This window comes from Leiobunum rupestre, chromosome 1 (genome assembly GCF_980474605.1).
Source record: "Leiobunum rupestre chromosome 1, qqLeiRupe1.1.hap1, whole genome shotgun sequence".
Taxonomy (NCBI): domain Eukaryota; kingdom Metazoa; phylum Arthropoda; class Arachnida; order Opiliones; family Sclerosomatidae; genus Leiobunum; species Leiobunum rupestre.
Window position 1 is genome coordinate 39703772 of NC_143384.1, and position 21850 is coordinate 39725621.

The 21850-nt window shown below is 35.5% G+C and overlaps 1 protein-coding gene and 1 long non-coding RNA gene across 2 annotated transcripts; both read left to right on the top strand.

Moving 5' to 3' along the window:
- Window positions 1–2883: 2883 nt before the first annotated feature.
- On the top strand, window positions 2884–5059 carry LOC149962862 (uncharacterized). Its single transcript, XR_016480841.1, has 3 exons — window positions 2884–2980; window positions 3056–3088; window positions 5013–5059. It is a non-coding gene; the product is annotated as an uncharacterized LOC149962862 (long non-coding RNA).
- A 13405-nt stretch (window positions 5060–18464) lies between these two features.
- On the top strand, window positions 18465–20094 carry LOC149962863 (NAD-dependent deacetylase sir2B-like). Its single transcript, XM_090164464.1, has 2 exons — window positions 18465–18617; window positions 19792–20094. The coding sequence occupies exons 1-2, from the start codon at window positions 18465–18467 to the stop codon at window positions 20092–20094; spliced, it is 456 nt and encodes a 151-aa protein (XP_090020590.1).
- Window positions 20095–21850: the final 1756 nt, after the last annotated feature.

Sequence of the window (21850 nt, forward strand, 5' to 3'; positions counted from 1 at the left end):
ACATTTTAAAAGAATGAAGAGCAGAAAAATGTATTGATTTCATAAAATAATTTGATTTATATAATTTCTAGAATGTAGTTTAGGGTATCAATGTAGAGCCAAGTTACATCGAACCACGGCCAGCGGAACTAATATGGTTTTAATTGTGTAACCATGGACCAGGAATCTAAGGAGACCTTCTTTTCAGGTTTTAAAAAGCACGCGTTAATACTCGAATAGGAAAATCACGATTAATTTTAGTTCAATGTGGACAAACTTGGCGTCGCTGAAATCGATTTCCGACGTAGTTTCGTAGAGAAGCTGGAGCGTTCATGTTCAATTTTGACAATATGACGCCGTTGTTGTTGGTTAAATAATGAGGCTTAGTAAGAATTGGACCTTTTTTTAAATTGGTTCTTTAAAGCTAGTCCCCTGAGATTCTTGGTCCATGGTGTAATTTATAGAAGAGTTAATAAAGACTGTACGATAGCCATCTATTGAATATTAACAATTTAGTATATAACATAATATACGATAAAATTTTAGGGCACAAAAATGTTCATGATACCATAAATTTCTTGGTTTTTCATAATTTCAGATATCTAGTTTGTCGTACCAATATAGATGGCGCAAATCAGCAAATTGAGCATTTTTCTCAGTCTGAAAAATAGGAATGAACTGCGCAAGAAATTAAGACTGCGTTAGCCTCTCCGTAAAAAACCCTTATAATATTAACACCAGAGCCATATCCTGCTAAAAATTGTAAGTCTATTTTGTAATCGGTTTCCATATTCTACTCGCCATTATTTTACGCGTAAGTGAAGCTGGTAGCAGAGGACAATCTACCAGAACAAAATAATTTATTATTTTGTCAGCAGGTGGCTATGGTATCAATATAAGGCCCTTATTAATAATTTATCAAGAAGAAAACTTTCTCGCCATTACGAGAAGAACGTGGGGCTAACCACTATCTAAAAATTGTAAACCAATTACAGGCACATTAAGCAAGTGGCGGCTCTATCATTTCCAGCTGTATTATGAAATGACCCTTGCTATTAGAGATGGCCATGAATCTATCCGATTTTTCGGAAAACGTGACTTTACTAGCGTGGTGCCATCTATTTATGTCAAAGGAAGCTAAATTTTAAATAGCCAAATGATAACGTCGTCAGAGAGCCATTGTAGAGTATTATAGTTAGACAACTTATACTTTATTTCGTGGACTTTAACCTAAATTATTTATCCCATGTAAAAATATTGTTTATAATTGCTGTAATATATGTTATTGACCAATTTACAAACGATCTAATCAACGCGAGGGGTACCTATAAATACCGCCTTTTTGATTTTGACACTAGCGACATCTATTGAAAAAAAGAGAGCTACTTCACGTCGAACCGCCACTAGCTTTAAGCTAAGTTCAGCCTTCGGTTATGCTAAATCTATAATCAGTTACGTAATCCCTTTAGAATAGTCAAAGCTATGGACCAGGCGATAAGGGACTTGTACACGTAGTACAGGAAGTGAAGACGCCACGACAAATAGCGTTTTACATTTGATTACTCGAGATTCGCTCCGAATTTGTCTCTTATGTCTTAGATCTTGCCCCAATCGACTAGAGTAAAACCGCAAATGGAACATTCCCGCGCTTTGTTGTTTTTCGTCTGCTAGTTATTTTAGTTATCGCTTCTTGGTCTGCCATTTTGCCAAAAAAATCTAAAAGGAAATTGCAAAAATTTGCACCGATGTCGATCCGTTGATCTGTCGAAATCGGCAGATCGGAGCTCCCGAGAGCGGGAAATGGAACACACGAAACTTGATCGAAGGAGGTCCGAGCACGCAAATGGAACATAAAATGATGATCAAAGCGATCTAGAGCGCTCAAGAGCAGTCAAATGGAAAATGCTATTAGATTTAGTAATATCCTTGTTAAGTTATTTATCGCTAACGCCTTTGAGCAATAGCTGCCATCTTAATCATGAAACTTGTAAATACAGTAAAATTATTGCTTCCAACTGCCACCTGGTCGTAATTCTCGGGTATCTGAAGATATCTCAGTTTGACGGATAAGGTGAATCTTTTATTAACTCTCCCAAGCGCTGCCTACGTTAATTAATTAACGTAGGCAGCGCTCCCAAGTAACCGATATGTTATAATTTATTTCAACAGATTCAGTTAGCTATGCAGACATCTGACTAATACTTTTAGTATATATATATATATATATATAATCTTTTGGAAAGCAAATCAAATGAACAAAATTTAAAATTTCCAAAATAATTTAATTAGGGGGATATATAATATCGATAACTGAGATACATTTTAAATCAGAACACACTTAATTCAGATTAGGCTCGGGTTTTAATTAACTGATTTCTATTTTGACTCGTTGTAACTGATCTGATAATAAATCAATGAAAATTCGGATAACATGTGATAATTATTTTCTAGGGTAAGGGAACGCAACTGTTATTTGAGAATCGGGGGAAAGCGCTAAGTAAAATTGCGGTTCTAATTGACTTTACATAGATAAATACACTATTTGAACTTAAACAGAGCCACCTACCACGAGAAAGAGTAAATTTTACAACTACACTATACTGATCTGTTGTAAGAAAATTCAATGATCTGAAACACCCCCCAGCTGGTACTATCTTAGTGGAAATCGTGTACAAACTACGTGCATTGTTCACTATTGTGAATTTATGAATTTTATTGAAAAAATATGTCAAAAATTTAAATAAACCTTAGTAAAAGAAAAAAAAAATAACAAAAAACTTCAACTAGAGAATGCATTTTATGAAATAAATTTAAGCCTTTGTAGGGTCAGCTCTAACAAACCCCACAGATGACAAAAAAGATTACGTGTGATTTAGATGTTATATCTGACATTAGAAACATTCTAGCATTCTGGGAAGAACATTTGAATGTGTCATAATTTTTGGAAATTTTTTGGAAGGGTGACATACACAATTCCATGATTCGGGATAGTGCTTATAAAGTAAGTGTCCCGGCTTTCGCATTATCACAATGCAGCCAAATATGGATCCATTAAGGACTGGAGCTCTCTTGACAGTGCTCATTTGTATGGCAGGTGCTTGTGAAGTCGGTAAGTTTCCTAACTTTCTTTTTTGCCGAGTTTTTCTATTTCGAGAGATAATCTCCAAGTATTATAATTATCCTTTTACAAGGCGACCACCCGAGGTGTAACCTACCGATTTGGTTAAACTTGGGAGTTAAATTTAACTCTAGACCTTCGTGTAACTTAAAAAAAACCCTTAAATGAAAAGTTCCAACGAGCTTTAGTTTTGCCATGGAAACCAAAATCTTTTTGACAACTAAAATTAAAAAATTAAAAAATTTAAAAGATTATTTTTTTTATAAAAAAGACAAGAGTGTTAAATTTGGGTGAATATAATTAAATTGGGTAAATATAATTAAATTGGGTAAATATAATTAAATTGGGTAAATATAATTAAATTTGAGTAAATGTAATTAAATTGGGTAAATATAATTAAATTGGGTAAATATAATTAAATTGGGTAAATATAATTAAGTTGGGTAAATATAATTAAGTTTGGTAAATATAATTAAATTGGGTAAATATAATTAAATTGGGTAAATATAATTAAATTGGGTAAATATAATTAAAATGGGTAAATATAATTAAATTGGGTAAATGTAAATAAATTGGGTGAATATAATTAAATTTGGTAAATATAATTAAATTTTGGTAAATTTCGGTAAATGCAAGTGAATTTGGAAAAAAATTTCGAAATTGACAAAATGTATATAAATTGAAATTTGGGTACATTAAATTTATATTATATGTCTAAATTTGGGTAGAATTAAATTTTTTATAGGCTAAATAATGTAGATTTGGAAATTTTTTGGGAAAGATATAAATTTATGAAAATTTAGGAAAATTGATAGAGATTGGTGAAAAATTAAAAAAATTATGTAAATTGTAGAAATTTTGTAAAATTCCATAAATTCGTGTAATTTTGGGTAACCTATAGTAAATACGTGTAAATTTGGTAAATTAATGTTCTACTTAAACAAAATTGTTGAGTTGCACCTCGGGCAGTTTCCTTGTTATTGAGAATCTATATTTCATATATATTTTATGCACAGGGTGTTTAAAAAGGTTATGCAAAAATTTTCAGTAGTTGTAGGGGTGAGTTGAGAAGTATTCCTGTTTTTTCTCATTTTCCTACGATGAGTTAAAAGAGCACCAGAGAGCTTCAAAGTGTGGCCTACTAGCCCCTGGAAGTAGGCTGCAACAAGCTCAAATACCAGCAGCAGGGAAATGCGATTTCAGGGGTACGATGAATTTGCGAATACGTGCGAATTGAGATAAAAAACAATTGTTCACTTTGTTCTTCTGTGTTTAATTAAACTCACTGCACATTTCATATTTACTCATTTGTTTTTTGTTACGTTTTGCCTCAGGAAGATGGGTGGGTTTTTCCGGCTATTTTGACTGATTTATGAGTTGGGTTAATACTTCTAATTCATACACCCGTTACGATCAAATCATTATTGTAGTAACTTTCTAAAAGAAGTATATAAGAAACATGGTTTAAAATTACGTAATTAATGTCCCTTTGTTGTTAAATTTTTATATTTTACGCGGAAGAATATTAGAAACAGGCACGTTTAGGCGGAAGTTCGTGCTCATTGTAACCTGAGTAGAAATTGCGAATGTTTCATTTTTTGGTCTAAGTTAGGTAATTTTGTCGTGAAGAGATATGTTATATTCTTTCGGTATTATTTATCTGGAAGTACTTGTAGCAAAATTAACGAGTCGAGATAAAGTACTGTCCTATAAGAATTTGTGTAATAGTTAGTGTAGGGAGCTGTTGGGTCGCGTGGCATGAAGGGCTTGCCACCACCCTCCTACGCATTGTAACTCGGCCATCTGAATTAATGGCTTTAAAAGTCGCTTGATGACCTAGGCCCTAGGTTGTGCCTTGGGTATTAGCCTAGCTGATTACTATTATTATTATTATTATTAAATTTCTAACTTTAAGAAAACGAATCGAATGACAGAGAAAATCAGATAACAGATGGAATTGGGAGCACAACCATCACTGAGAAATCAAAGTGGTCTGGGGACGTAAACGCCACCGTGCCAGATCAAAATGACCATACAGATAATGCAACTACAGACAGCTACACGAAGACGGACCCTGGGAGTACATACACCTCGTCTGGGGACGGAGATACCGACTCCTTTACAGCAGCTACAGACGGTTACACGCAGCCGGACTCATGGACTAATGACCGGTCTTGGGACAGGGATGAACGCGATAACAATAACAACGAAATCGACGGATACCGCGAAGATAATGATTTCGAAGAGCGGTGGAAAAAAAATAAAGAGTTGTTTAAACATTTCGACCAATTTTGTTTAAAAGAAAGGTATCGCTATACAATTGTAAGTTTGAATAAATCTCAATTTTTGCGGAAGAAATATTATCAATTTCGTAACAGTATCAATTTATAATTTTTCTTTTGCCTAGTTTAATGTGACGATTTGCAAAATTGGGTGCTTTGAAGTCACGGCTGATTTTGAGGCAAAGTTCGTTGCCCAAAGCGATATTCCTGATGGAAATCAGTGCGGAATCAAATCGGTAAGTACATAGTTGAAGCTAGGAATATAATACTGCGTACCTGGAACAGAAATTTGTATTCCCCCATCACGGACTCGCTGTTTTAGCTTCGGCAACGCGAGAGCTATACAATTTCGGACATACGAGCGTAGCGCCATCGTAAAAATAGGCGGAATTTTTTGTCTCTATAAATTTGGCCTACTTTTCATTCTATTCACAAGGATTTTTTGTACAAGTTGAAACACGAATATTCTACCTGGATTCTACGAAACTAATTTCGGAGATGTTTATTTAATTTGAAGACAAAATAAATTAATCTTTAACACGATTTTAAAACTGGCACGCATTTCTAACCAAGTCCCAACGAACACGCGGACGAAATTTGGACTACGATGTCCGCTAGGTGTCTCTAGTACCTTATGTCCGAATTACCCACATTGCCAGGCCTATGAATCCCATATTTCAACTCCAGTATTTCCATCCTCCTAGGTTGAAGATTGCGATTTGAGTATGTATAGGATTTCCTGCCAGCTAAATGTGTGAAGAAATAGCAGACGACTTTTCGATTTAAATATTCCGGGGCTGAAACTTTCAGCTATTGTACATACATCATTTTGAATGAGCAGAAAGCTTTCACGCATTCAAATTAAAATACGGTTTTTGGGTGGCGATACTCGTCACTCTTTGATCACGCTACCCTCCATTGCAATGGCAAATTACATCATCACAATTTTCTAGCCACTATTTAAAGTGGTATCTGACACTAGGCGGAGTGTTACGATGAATTGAAGGTTCGCAGAATCGTTTGAAAACTAGAGACAAATTTCAGGCGGCTCCTCCTCTTCCGTCACGTGACCAAGATTTCAGGTGGCTCCTCCTCTTCCGTCACGTGACCAAGATTTCAGGTGGCTCCTTCTCTTCCGTCACGTGACCAAGATTTCAGGCGGCTCCTCCTCTTCCGTCACGTGACCAAGATTTCAGGTGGCTCCTTCTCTTCCGTCACGTGACCCAGATTTCAGGTGGCTCCTTCTCTTCCGTCACGTGACCAAGACCTACCTATCCACTTCCCAAACCCGTGATTACGTTACCCCACTCTAGAAATCCCTCGCCCGAAATTCAAACCTCCATCAAGATGCTACATTAAAGGAGAACTGTCACCACCCTAAAATTGGTTAAAAACCATATAAATGGATAGAGGACGTCCGAAAATAATTATACAAAATATTTCATGTTAATATGGCCAGTATTTGATTTATTATTAGCAAACAAATTTCGTGTTTTATCCCCCCCCGACTCGAGAATCTTGAACCTACCTGAAGCGCCATCTCGTGAACGAAATATTTTTCCCCCGGTTTTATCGTTTTTCGTTCGGAACTGTCGTCTGCTACGACATTCTCCTTGGCTTTTTAACCTAGTTATAAATCGGGTTTTTAATACGCATTACACGCCGCCCTTTCTCAAATTTTTGCCGCTTCATTCTTTTGGCGCTGCACGTAGGTTCAACCGCGATTTCTTAAATTTTTTAAGCCGTTTGACGTAGGTTGCGGAAAAAGTAGCGTACATTTTTCAATAACTATAAAATTTCAGGGACATAATTATTAATATATTTTCTATCTTTCTGTAAAAAAACCTCGTAAATTTGGGTTTTGGTGACAGTTCTCCTTTAATGATAAAAAAAACCCCATGATAAATTCAAGTGGACACCTTGGGTGAGGGTATCCGTTGGACTCTGCCACTCTGGGGGGAAACCCTGGACAGCCCCTGTTGTTGCGCTCCTGCAAACGATACTGTGATCCTTTAACTTCTGTCGGACCACAGACGAACTAGCAGGCTTCTAAAACCTCAACTTTCAAACTTTTCATATCTCGGTGGTAAAGAAAGTGAATTAAGTATGTTAATTTTCCAAAATAATTAAATGCGGAAAAAATTCCGGAAAATTATTCCACACAAATATTAACAATTGAAACATATTTTACTTTTTGAGGGGTTATTTAGACTAAAAAAAATGTGGTGAAATTTAAATTTGCGAACAATATTTGGCTAATCATGGAATGAAAACCTATTTGTTTTTCCTTTTTTCGGGAAAATACGGAACGTTTTCAGGGAAAAAGGTCTCGGTTATTTTCGCACTAAGACTTTACAGCCTTTCTCAGACCAATCTCTTACAAAGTTGTCCAATATTTGGTTTTTAAGTTTTTCGCCAATGTTTAGAATTTCTAAATTTAATAGTTAATGAAAATAGGGCTAACTATGAAACCTAGGGGGCGCATTGTTTTACCCGTTCTTAAAAAAACCATTCTATCCTCCAAAATGAATGACAAATAATTAGAGGTGTGCAAATACCATTTTTTAAGGATCAAATCAAATATCAAATATTTTTTTCCGAGGCACGTCAAATACCAAATAAATTATTTAAAACGTCAAATAATTTGGTCGAATGTTTTAAGGCAAAACTCCAAGCCAGTTAACTGATCAAATTCCAAACATAGTTTAGAATATCAAATAATTCAACGTTTTTTGTTTTCAAATAACCAAATAGTTTGCATATTTGTCAAAAAATTCAAAAACATTATTGTTATCACGGCAGTAATTGAAAATATGTCCAAAATATGTCAAAAAAAATTAAATCACGGGACGTTTTACTTGCAAATAGAAAAATAATAAAATAATTTCATTTGGACCTTTGGCTAAAAATTTGTGCTTCTTAATACCTTCTTCAGACGAGGCTTCATGCGCCCGTCGGCCTTGATCGACAGATAAAACATTTATTCGCTAGCGCCTTCCCAACCGACCTGCTATCTCAGTTGGAAGAGCGCTGGATTGCGAGTTCAAAATTATTTATATTTAACTAATAAAGTTTTTCCCCTTATATTACCCAATTGCTTGGAAATTTGCATTGATTTAGGCGAAATTAATGATGCAATCACGAAAACATTTCTTATAAATGTTTTGTTAACGCGGGTTTTATTTTAGGAGCGAAATTGATAGTGTTTTGGTTGGGTTAATATCGGGTTGGACAATTCTTGATGCGTAAGGCTTGGTACTGTTTAGGTTGCGGTATAGAAGGCCCATTGTGATAGCAAGAATGGGGTTGGGGTGGCGCCGCGCGCCCCCAGCGCTCGAGCGAAGTGAGTGCGCGGCACCGTCAGGCGCCAATACGGGGAACACTTGAATACTCGGTGCAATGCTCAAAAACATAGGGAACAAAGGCTTAACTTTAAATTTCCTTAAGTCCACGAATAATTGTTTCCGAGAAAACATTTTTGCACCATTGAATCCCTAGCATCTTAACCTTTTTTTTAGATAAAAAAAATAAAATTGGGCTTAGGGACCTATAATTAAAAAATCCCTACCTTACAATAATATAGTACAATTTATTATCTTTTGTAAAAACGTAATTCAATAATTTATTAAATAAATTCAGAAATTCTTGACTTACCATTCAAAAAGTTCAAATTGTAACACAAAATGCACTTTTCAAACCACAAAGTTACTCCCGGTTTGGTTTTAGGCTTGGTTTTAGTTTTACTTTTTTATTCTAGAGAGTTCCAACACAGAAAACAGCGCACGCCAATAATCTAGCCAATAGGCGCTAGAATAAACCAGTTTTAATACACAGAGTATGAACGCGCAAGGTAGCTTCGCGTAATAGGTGAACAAGCCCTTACCTTTGATTGTACTAATGTCTGTACCTTTATCAGTGTTGAGTACGGGTAATCGTTGTACAGGTTATCTGACAATGGTTAGCCCCTCGGGTAGCTCTTACCAGTCTTTGCCGCTATGGCTTAAAGTGGTGACAGAAAAAGGACTAGTTCGGAATTTTTATTGCGCTCTCCTTTGATGGCCTTGAAACTCAACAAATTAGAAAAATATCCGCGGTTATTCGACCAGTTTGCTATTTGAAAATACCAAATACTTTTTCCCTCCCTTTTCGAATATTCGAACTATTTGATTAAAAAAATGAATATTCGCGAACTTTTCCAAGCGCTATTCGATTTGACGAATCGAATTTTCGATTTGGTAATCGATACACTTATTTGCTCTCACCAAAGATTTTGCACACCCCTACTTAGCAGCGAAAAGCCAATTCTGACTTTATCTAATAGGCCATGGTGATACTACTCCTTAAAACCCAGTTTAAGGCAGTTTTTATTCCAGTTTAAACCGATAGAATTCAGAGAAAATCGCACTGACAACTGGTTTCAAGCTATAGAATTTGTTCAACTAATTGTCAGTAAATTAAAGCAAGAGGCGGCTCTATCATTGCCACCTCTGTTATGAAAAGACCCCTGTTATTAGAAATGGCCATGAATCTATCCGATTCTTCGAAAAACGCGACTTTACTGGAGGGCGTGGTGCCATCTATTTATGGCAAAAAAATCTAAAATTCAAAATAGCCAAATGATAACGTCGTCCGAGAGCCATTGTAAAGGCCTTTAAATATGAGAAAACGCCAGTTTCACAGTGTTTCACCTTTACAGGAATGCTGGAAAGGCCAATGCGTCTCCAGCAGAGCGCTGACGTATTGCAAAACCGCACAGACTTACGACGATTATTTAGTTGACGTAATATTGGCAAGTATTTCAGTGTTCATTTTAATCAAATATTTCTAAGAAACTGAGTACCGCACTAACCGTTTCAGTATGATGACTGCCATCTCTATTGCAAATACGACATATATGCCTCTCGAAATTTTTACGCCCCAGATGGAGTATCATGCGTAAGTGTACATTCGTCAGTGATTTATGTAGGTTATATCAAAAGTAAATATGGGGAGAAAGTCTATCAATGCCTTCAGATTTTACCTTCCACCATGCTTGACACCCTTTTTGAAGAGCTAGTGATCACGTGATATTTCTAACCAATAAGGATAGCACATTACGCGCGAAGTAGTGCATTTTTGGTATTCCGGTCCGCGCTCAAGATGAAAATTTTGAATTTTTTTCCCTGGCAACCATGTCACCACCTCGCGATTTCAAATAGTCTCTCTGTCAAATGCTGACCATTATTTCCTTCGATAACGGTTGATTTTAATTAATAATTACTATATCAATTGTAAAATAAACAAAAAAAGCTCGTAGCTATAGATATTATTTCAGTTAAACTTGCCAATTGTTAGGCCTTAACATCGTAGATTTACCAATTAGTCCCAATCTCTGCTCTTAGATGGCGCCACGCTCTCCACGATTTAAGCGAGTGTTATTCTAGTTACGGTTTATTTCTTTTCAAAAGTCATGTTATTATTTTTAAAATGTCGCATTTTAGTTTCTATGATATATTTACTTTATTTAGGAACTAAATTAACCAAATTATCGAAAGCAAAAGTTTAATATTAACATATTTTATAGAGAACTATTTTTCATCGTGGCGGAGTACAACCGATACCTTTGTGTCCCTGTAAAGAGGCGAGGGGGAAGTCATTTCCGAAGCCCAAAAATTTTACCCCCCAAATAAGACGTCGTGCGGTTGGACCCAAATGCCAGACTTTCTCCCCCTATTTATTTTTGGTTATATCCGGAGTCGGGCAAAACTCGGAGTGAATTTTGACGAGTGGTATTACCACACACTTTTCTCTACTTGTAAGAGTGGAGTTTTCAGTTTTTCGTCACTCGCCGAGTGAGCTCGCGCGAAAAGAGTGAAGCTAGTCAAGGTCAGCTTTTTCACTCTTATCGATTTTCAAGGCTATTAAAAGACGGCGGGAAATTTGAATTTTTATTTAATTTAATGACTTTACTGGAGAGCGTGGCGCCATCTATAAGCGGTGAAGAAGGCTAAAATATACTTTTGGGGCCGAATTTAAATTTCCTGCCTTAATTTTCAAGTTTCCAAAAATCTCACTCTTTGGGGAAGAGTGCACTCGGCTCGTGACGAAAAGCGAGAGTGAGAAAGAGGGAAGATTTTTAATTAGTTCCACTCGCACTCTTGAGTGAGAGTGAAACTCTAAATATCACTAGCGGTTTGGCCCATGTCTGCTTATATCCCATACAACCGAATTCCCACCAATACTTAGAATACATTGCACGTTTTATAAGTCAAACCGACACTAAAGAAATAGTATAATGTAGGGTATAGTATAGGGTATAGTTTAGGCTATAGTATAGGGTATAGTCAGCGGCGTAACTATACCATCTGAGGCCCGTGGCAAATTCTTTGGATGGGGCCCTCCCAGTAAAAATCGTCACAGGTAAAATATTTTGTTAAAAAAGTTAGGCTATTTATGAACTCGCGGCCGCTTGTGCCGGGGCCCTCTCGGGTCGGGGGCCCGTGGCATTTTGCCAGCTCTGCCGCCCTATAGTTACGCCACTGGGTAGTCAAATTCGTAGTCATTCTCCCCAAGTACCAGTCAATATATTCTTGGGCTATCCAAATAAAATTTCAAATTATCAAAATAAGTATAAGAAAAGTCCTACAAGGACGTCACTTTGACGTCATACGTCGGTGACTGATGACGTCAGATCGTTGCGAAAAGTACCGCCCCACAGCAGCTGATTATTAGATAAGAACTTTTATCTTATTTTAAATATTTTCTTTTTCTACCATGTTTAAAATTTTGTAAGTTAAAATGTTAAGATGAAGTAGCAGATGTTTTTTAATTTAACACTTTAACTTAATATATCTTATTGTCTTAAAGCCTTGAAATTCCAGATTAGCTCAAGGCTTAAAATTGATTCGAGGTACAAAACATTATATTATTCCAACCAAATGTTGGCCTAGTGGAAACCAGCCTTAATAGGCTTTTTGCGTATTTAAAAGAAATGCAGTAGAACTCACGAAATCGGTAAATTTTTATCTCTTATATGAACTGAGCGCACTATGCAGTATTCTATTTAACAAAATGCAAATATTTAATGAATTTATTTCAATTAGAATTCCGGAAAAGGTGCATGCCAAGATGGAAAATGCATCGTTCCAAGCTACATGTATGAGTATTAGGAACGTAAACTAATAATATTTCGTCATTCAAAAAAAAAGAATGTAACCATTGTTAATTAAAATAAAGTTAAAATAAAAATTAGGCCTAGTTCGTCACTATTGACTCAATACTGAAGCGAATTAAGGTAATTTTTAAACTTGAGCAGTACTAATGAACGATTTAAATGGTCATAATATCCGCATCCAATTGCTCAGCTGAAATCGATGGTTACTTTGAAATACAGCTTCAAGACGTCGTTTTGTCCGTAAAGGTGGCATTGCAAATAGAAATTGTGGAACACAGGAAAATAGGTGCACGTTAGGTTTAAAGTATTTCAATGAAAGTTAATAGAATCTGATTGAAATTTATGTTATGGCAAGAAACCAATTTTTAGCAAAAATTGAACCCGAGGCGAGTGAAAATTCGGCACCCCCGAAATAAGCTTAAATCGCTTGTAGCCTAGAAAGAATATATTTCGGCGCCTAGCTACGGCCCTGGGCTTACATAAAATGTCTTGAAAATTATCAATATATTTAACGCGAGTTGACTAATTATTTTTGTAGGTTGCCATAGACTCGCGTGTTATACACTTCGACCTTAAATTTCGAAATGGTTGACATCATTGCTAAAAGTGGTGCCAAGTAATACCTACCTTGAGCCGAGGGCGCAGTTAGGGGGGGTCCAAAAACGGAGTGGCTTTTCGATCAAAAAGGGGTGCACAGGTTTGAACCCCCAACCTAAATGAAATCTTGAAAACGACTTTTCAAAAAGTCAAATAATGATAATAAGGGGAGAAGAAAAATTAAAAATGAGCGATACCTTTTGGGGGGAAATTGTTTACTTCGAGATAATAAAAAAAATATCGTTCAAGAATAAAATTGAAAAACAAAATGGGTCCCAAAATCCTTCTAATGGTTCCCAAAATCCTTCTAATGGGTCAAGAAAATATAAAATTATTAATTGCCAAATATAGATCCAAAGGTACTATCTGCAAACTGGCTCCCAGGGTAAAGAGTCAATTGCGCCTAGTCGTTGTATTTTCTAGGAATACGGAATAAATATTATTACTGTGCTTTTTCACGAAATGTACAGTTTCAAGATTGTAGATGGCGACAGAATCGACGGAGGGTATTTTCCTTTTTGGCATCTTGATTGTTCTAACATTCGACACGACACGACGTACTTGAAATAGACCCACTTCCTTTTTTTTTGTATATTCAAAATAATTTTAACAATTGACATCGCGACACATGCGTGGCGCTGCGATCGAAATAGTCTACCGAAAGACCCTCGAGTATTTTAAACTAACCTTGCATCCGTCATTTTGGCAGAAGTAAATCTAATTGAAAATTGCTTCGATTAAAAATGATAGGTTTCATCTTTCTAGAGTGTAAACGGCGTGTACTCTGTGGTCGCCACCTACTAGCCATCTTTTAAACTACCCATGGAAATTATCTTTAAAACTTTTAAATACAAGAATCAAATCATATTTCTCCCCAGAATTAGTTTCGAAATATTAAATCAGATGTCGCTATATTTATACGCAAGATGACTATATTACAGCATGAACGAAGAATCAAAACCCACTCGCTGTTCTACCTTTTTTAAGGGGTAGTAGTGGCCTAAATCAGAAGCGCTTACAGAATTCCGTTCAACTATTTTTACGAGTGGTGGCCAGAAATCGACTACAGCACAGCAAATTTGTTTGAAATTGATTAAGTTTTTTTGAGTGGATTATAATTTTGGATCATGGACCTCCTATACTGTGAATACAATGTTGTTAATGTAAACGTAATGTTATGATATACTTGCGCCACCTGTCAGTGATTGGCAAACTTTCTTAATCAATTCCTCATGATTATACTTGAAGTATATAATAAGCGAGTTTCAATAACCGCACCGCCATCTATCGGCTTTAAACATAACTATTAGGATAGAACTTGTTACAACAAAGCCTTACAAAGGGAAGCCTAAGCCGACGTCATAGGTCACCGAGGTCACTCTGAGGTATGACGTCAAAGTACCTCGTCTACTTTTTCGTCTAACAGCGTATGTGTCAGATATTATTGAAACCTCGCTTTTTATATTATAAAATGAAAAACGTAATTAAATCTAGAAGTGTTTTCCGAGTACTGTGATCTTAAAGGGAGTAAAATCTAAATCGAAATATAGTCTGTTAACACAAACTACGTCTTGTGACTAACGTAATTAGAGCCACTCTCCTAATCTTATGTTAAACCTTGGTTAAACCTGGCTGCAGGATTATGAAATTCATATCCTTCATAAATATGCATCTTTATACTCCCTTTAAAATAAAAATATATTGTCGTCAACTTTACATATACGACTAATCTCCCTAATCTTTGAACCTTCATAAATATGCATCTTAATACTCCCTTTAAAATAAAAATATATTGTCGTCAACTTTACATATACGACTAATCTCCCTAATCTTTGAACCTTCATAAATATGCATCTTAATACTCCCTTTAAAATAAAAATATATTGTCGTCAACTTTACATATACGACTAATCTCTCTAATCCTTGAACCTTCATAAATATGCATCTTTATACTCCCTTTAAAATAAAAATATATTGTCGTCAACTTTACATATACGACTAATCTCCCTAATCTTTGAACCTTCATAAATATGCATCTTTATACTCCCTTTAAAATAAAAATATATTGTCGTCAACTTTACATATACGACTAATCTCCCTAATCTTTGAACCTTCATAAATATGCATCTTTATACTCCCTTTAAAATAAAAATATATTGTCGTCAACTTTACATATACGACTAATCTCCCTAATCTTTGAACCTTCATAAATATGCATCTTTATACTCCCTTTAAAATAAAAATATATTGTCGTCAACTTTACATATACGACTAATCTCTCTAATCCTTGAACCTTCATAAATATGCATCTTTATACTCCCTTTAAAATAAAAATATATTGTCGTCAACTTTACATATACGACTAATCTCCCTAATCTTTGAACCTTCATAAATATGCATCTTTATACTCCCTTTAAAATAAAAATATATTGTCGTCAACTTTACATATACGACTAATCTCCCTAATCTTTGAACCTTCATAAATATGCATCTTTATACTCCCTTTAAAAAAAATATATATTGTCGTCAACTTTACATATACGACTAATCTCCCTAATCTTTGAACCTTCATAAATATGCATCTTTATACTCCCTTTAAAATAAAAATATAGTGTCGTCAACTTTACATATACGACTAATCTCCCTAATCTTTGAACTTTCATAAATATGCATCTTTATACTCCCTTTAAAATAAAAATATATTGTCGTCAACTTTACATATACGACTAATCTCTCTAATCCTTGAACCTTCATAAATATGCATTTTTTATACTCCCTTTAAAATAAAAATATATTGTCGTCAACTTTACATATACGACTAATCTCCCTAATCTTTGAACCTTCATAAATATGCATCTTTATACTCCCTTTAAAATAAAAATATATTGTCGTCAACTTTACATATACGACTAATCTCCCTAATCTTTGAACTTTCATAAATATGCATCTTTATACTCCCTTTAAAATAAAAATATATTGTCGTCAACTTTACATATACGACTAATCTCTCTAATCCTTGAACCTTCATAAATATGCATTTTTTATACTCCCTTTAAAATAAAAATATATTGTCGTCAACTTTACATATACGACTAATCTCCCTAATCTTTGAACCTTCATAAATATGCATCTTTATACTCCCTTTAAAATAAAAATATATTGTCGTCAACTTTACATATACGACTAATCTCTCTAATCCTTGAACCTCCATAAATATGAATTTTTTATACTCCCTTTAAAATAAAAAATATATTGTCGTCAACTTTACATATAGCCCTACGACTAATCTCCCTAATCTTTGAACCTTCATAAAAATGCATCTTTACACTCCCTTTAAAATAAAAATATAATGTCGTCAACTTTACATTTACGACTTATCTCCCTAATCTTTAAAAAATAAATCACAGTACCAAGATTAGGAAGTCAACAACATCGATAAAAATTAGTCAATTTGATACGCGTAAAAACGATCATAGATAATTCAACGACACCCTGCGGTACGTGTATTCAATTCTATAATTTGAAAACTTTGGCAATCTATCAAATCGGCTAGAACAGATAATTTTAGATCTCGGGCGAATAAAGGCGAACAATAATTCAGTCTGGTAACTTTCTTCTCTCAACCAACATCAAAAAATGAAACTATGGCTGCAGTACGTGTTCCTCTCCTTCGCGGTCCATTTCGGCACCTCGGTCATGCTACTGACCTACTCCCGAGATTACCAGTACGCCGGACTGGACGACAAGTGGACGCAACTTCACCTGTGCGCGTCCCTCGTCACCTTCTTGTACATATTTAGCATGTGCTCCTTCTGCATGTACTCGCGCTGCAAGAAGAAGAAGAAACGAGGCTTCTCCAAATGGCAGATCGCGATCTCGCTGCCCTTGCCCACCGCGGCTTGCGTCCTGTCCTTGTGCGGCATCAGCGTGTGCTGGCACGACCAGGAGGACATGCCGCATCGTTCGGAATTGCTGTGGACTTACGGCGTTAACGTTATTCTCATGTTGCCCACTTTGTGCATGGCCTGGGCAAGGATTTTGGAAAGTGTTAGTGATATTGGAAATGAAGTATGAAACGTTTTCGGCCATTATGGTCCACGTGTTTTTTATAGAGAAATGTAAACATGTTTTGCACGTTTTGGTTTTCGTAGATTATTATTTTTTTGGCTAAAGTTCCTATACATTTAATAAATTCGTCTTCTTGTTTTTCTAAATTTAGAATAATTATTTATTTTTAATGATATAAAACAATTATTTTTCTTTTAGTATAATTATTTATTTTTAAGGATATAAAACAATTATTTTTCAATATTTAGAATAATTATTTATTTTTATGATATAAAACAATTATTTTTCTAAATTTAGAATTATTATTTATTTTTATGATATAAAACAATTATTTTTCTAAATATAGAATTATTATTTATTTTTATGATATAAAACAATTATTTTTCTAAATTTAGAATTATTTATTTTTCTTACAAAAGAATCCTTTTTCTTAATTAAAAATAATTTTTTAATTAAGAATTTTTTAATTAGAATAATTATTTTTAATTAAGAATAATAATTTTTTAATTTAGATTAACCATTTCTTTTTTAATTTGGAATAACCATTTCTGTTTTAATTAAGAATAATTATTTTTAATTTTTTTAATTTAGAAGAACTATTTTTATTTTCTTCATTTATAATAATTATCTTTATTTTTTTATATAGAATAATTATTTATTTTTTCTTATTTAAATATATTTTCGTTTCTGATTTGAACAACTATTTATGTAACTTCATTTAAAACAAGAAAGTGATGGTTTTTGCCCTGCAATATTATATATTTCAAATCTCCTTTTGAGAAAACAGCGGCAAAATACGAATGTACACGTTATCAACTAGACTAATAGCCTTAGGCTGAAGTCATCAAGCTGCTTTTAAAGCAAGTTTCGACTCTATCATAGCCACTAAGCCACCTATGATGAAAAGGCCCCTGTTATTAGAGATGGCCATGAATCTATCAGATTCTTGGAAAAACGGGACTTTAGTGGGAGCGTGATGCCATCTATTAATGGCTAAGGAAGCTAAAATTTAAAATAGACATATAATAACGTCGTCAGAGAGCACAAAACAACTAATAATTGCCGAAGCGTTGCTTAATGCGGGTGCAGAGATTTAAGTGCATCGGATGACCATGGTGTCACTCCTTTGCACGCGATGCGGCGGAGAGGGGCTGTTATATTACGCAGATACTCATTGAAAAGGGTGCTAATGTGAAAGCTACTGACCATAACGGGCTAGCTCTTCTGCACGTCGCTTGTGAATTTGAAATGCCAATCAAGACTTAGAATGGCAAGCGAAGTAGTACAAATAATTAGAACAGGTGTCGGAGAATGGGGCATAGCACTTGGATGGAGTAGTTTGGTGGCGTCATTGCTTTGCCTGATCAAGACCAAAACAAATGTCAATGCTCGTGACAAAGATGGCAGGACACCGCTGCACGTACTTTCGCAAATTATAATTTATTACTTATAAGCGATGTTTTGGGTTTACTTTTAAAGAATTTGATTGACCACGGCCAATTTTGATCTCGCGCTATAGCGGTCAACCCATTTGCCGAAATTCCGTGAGCCAGCTATAACTCAAGCCCAGTTCACACTATACAATTATTTGGGCCACATAATTGTATCCCAAGCAAAAAAAAAATTGTATAGCGTGAACAGAAAAATTGTATCAATAGTTCCCACTTTTTCTGTTCATACTATACAATTTTCTAACTTACAATTAGTTGGATACAATTAAGTGGCCCAATTAATTGTATAGTGTGAACTAGTCTTTATACAGTTTTTTATATTGGCTTCCTTGCAAAATCTAAATTCTAAAAATAATATTCCGCTAGGGGCGCTCAGCTCATACAGATATCTTTGCTCGTAGGTTAACATAGAAACTTCAACGAATGGGTTGGCCGATATACAGCGAAAACAAAGTTGGCCGTGGATTGACAAAGGGGCGGATATCCAACATTCGCCAACCGTGGTAAAAATGCCTTACACTACGCCTCCAAGTTTTGGATGCGTGAAATGGTCAACATTTTACTGAAAAACGGAGTTAGCGTTAACGCGGTCACAAACACGAAAAAAACCACTTTTCATTGCGCTACAAAATCAATCACAGAGTTTGAAACTAGTAAAATGACTGCGGTAATTGAGACGTTGCTTGAGCACGGTGCCAACATCAAGGCTATAAACTCACAAGGAGACTACCCGAGGTGTTTATATCCGATTTGGTTCAAACTCGGGTGGTAAGTAGACCTTCCGGTAGCTTGAAAATCCCTAAAAGGGTGGACAAGAATGGGCTTTCGTTGCGAAAAACATTTTTGGTTGCCATGGCAAAACGAAAGCCCATTCTTGTCCACCCTTTTAGGGATTTTCAAGCTACATGAAGGTCTACTTACTACCCGAGTTTGAACCAAATCGGATATAAACACCTTGGGTAAGTCTCCTTGTCAGAAGGCCGAACGCCGCTGGTCAACGCCAAATTTCATTACCGTTTTAAAGAAATTGTCCCGTTTGCTTTGTCCTGGAAATTACGGCAAGGCACGATTGACGGAGATAAGGAGTCACTCTAATGGATACTAGTTCAAGGAAGGAATGTCTATAAGATCGGCAAGAACTAGTTGCTGGGGAATCATGCCTATTTGGAAAGCGTTGCCATGAATGACCACGAGAACATAATCATTATGTTCTTGGAAAAAGGGGTGGGAGTCAACTCGGTAGATTCCGGCAAGAACACGGCTCTTCGTTGGGCTGCTGAGAATGGTCATCTCGCCAGCGTACGATTATTGTTGAAGCGTGGTGCATCCTTCAAAAGACGGAATACTCTGGGTCGGTCGCCACTTGACCAGGCGAAGATTCAATGGCACCAAAATTTAGTAGAGCATATTGAAGGCCGGCAGTGGGATCAGCTCTATCACAAATGATACGTATTTGAAAACAAAGATTGACAATCCCAGTCAAACGTTGCCTGAAAAAAAACAAATGTGACCTCCTGCGACGAGAACAAAAAATTGCTGAGTTTCAACTTGAAGAATTTTAAACTAATATGGAAGCTGTTCGCCAAATGGAACCAATGGTAACGTCAATTAAAGAGCTCGAAGTGGCGAAATTTTCACGGATCATCAAATTTCACATGGCAGATGAACAGGAGATAATTGCGGTTAAATCTTTCACACCGCTTCATTCATATCTGCCACTGACAGTTTCAAGAAAAAATATTCGCTCCTTGAAGCCATTACGGTAGGTGACGATTACTTGGCAAGAGCCCCGACTTGAACATGAGATACACCATTGTTCGTCACTTGTAACTACAACCGATACGACATCATCTTACAACTGATAGCTCGAGTTGCTGATGTCAACTCAACCCACTGAAAACGGGTACGCCAATGTGGTCGAGTTTTCGTTAGAGAACAAAGCGAACGTTAATGCTACGACCAGAAACGAGTCAACTTCTCTGTAGGCAACCGCTGATAATGGACACCTATTGGTTGTGGAGGCCCTGTTGAAGAGAGGTGCCCTCGTCAATATCGCCACGAAAGGCGGTTACACTTCCTTGTATTTAGCTGCCAGGAATGACCGCCAGGAAATGGTTCAAATTCTTTTGGAACACAGAGCAGTCGCAAATATCTCGTCGGACAAGAAAATGAGCCCATTGCACCGCGCCGCCATTGGGGGTCATCGTGAAGGCACTCAATTGCTCTTGGAGCTGCTGTGGACGCCTTGTGGGGTGGCGGAGTGGTTAGCACTTTCGCCTCGCAGCCGGGTTCGATCCCAGCTTGTGGCACTGGGTGAAAACCTGGAACAACTCCTTCCGCGTTGAGTTTCCAAGTTATCTCCCCACTGGTTTAAGGGGTTTTTCCCCGAGCTCTTCGGTTTCCCCTTCCATAAAAAATTGTTGATGTTAACGGTAATAGTTAGTGTAGGGAGCTGTTGGCTCGATCGCGTGTAACCCGGCTACCTGAATTAATGGCTTCAAAAGTCGCTTGATGACTTAGGCCTAAGGTGGTGCCTTGGGTATTAGCCTAGCTGGTTATTATTATTATTATTTAACGACCAGAAAGACAACCCTGATTGTTCAGCCGAACAACATGGTCAAGTTGAGGTCCGCGATTTAATCGCGTCTTGGAGGAGCATGATCCAATCAGAACGACATGGTTTATTTCCAGATAATCATATTTTTATTTTATTTATTTATATTATATATATATATATATATATATATACATTTTTATTTTATTTATTTCTATTATATATATATATTTTTTTTATTTTATTTATTTCTATTTTATATATATATACATTTTTATTTTATTTATTTCTATTTTATATATATATATATACATTTTTATTTTATTTATTTCTATTTTATATATATATACATTTTTATTTTATTTATTTCTATTTTATATATATATATACATTTTTATTTTATTTATTTCTATTTTATATATATATACATTTTTATTTTATTTATTTCTATTTTATATATATATATACATTTTTATTTTATTTATTTCTATTTTATATATATATATACATTTTTATTTTATTTATTTCTATTTTATATATATACAGGGTCTTTTTTTTTGCTCGGAAAAGTGTTTTTTTTTCAAAAACTATTTATAGTACCGATTTCAAATTTGGAAGGTCAATTCTCTATACCGGGGGACATCAGTT

Coding starts and splice junctions, on each gene's coding strand:
- LOC149962863 (XM_090164464.1), top strand. CDS start 18,465: ATGGCAAGCGAAGTAGTACAAATAATTAGAACAGGTGTCGGAGAATGG. Junction 18,618..19,791: donor ATGGCAGGACACCGCTGCAC/GTACTTTCGCAA, acceptor GGCAAGAACTAG/TTGCTGGGGAATCATGCCTA.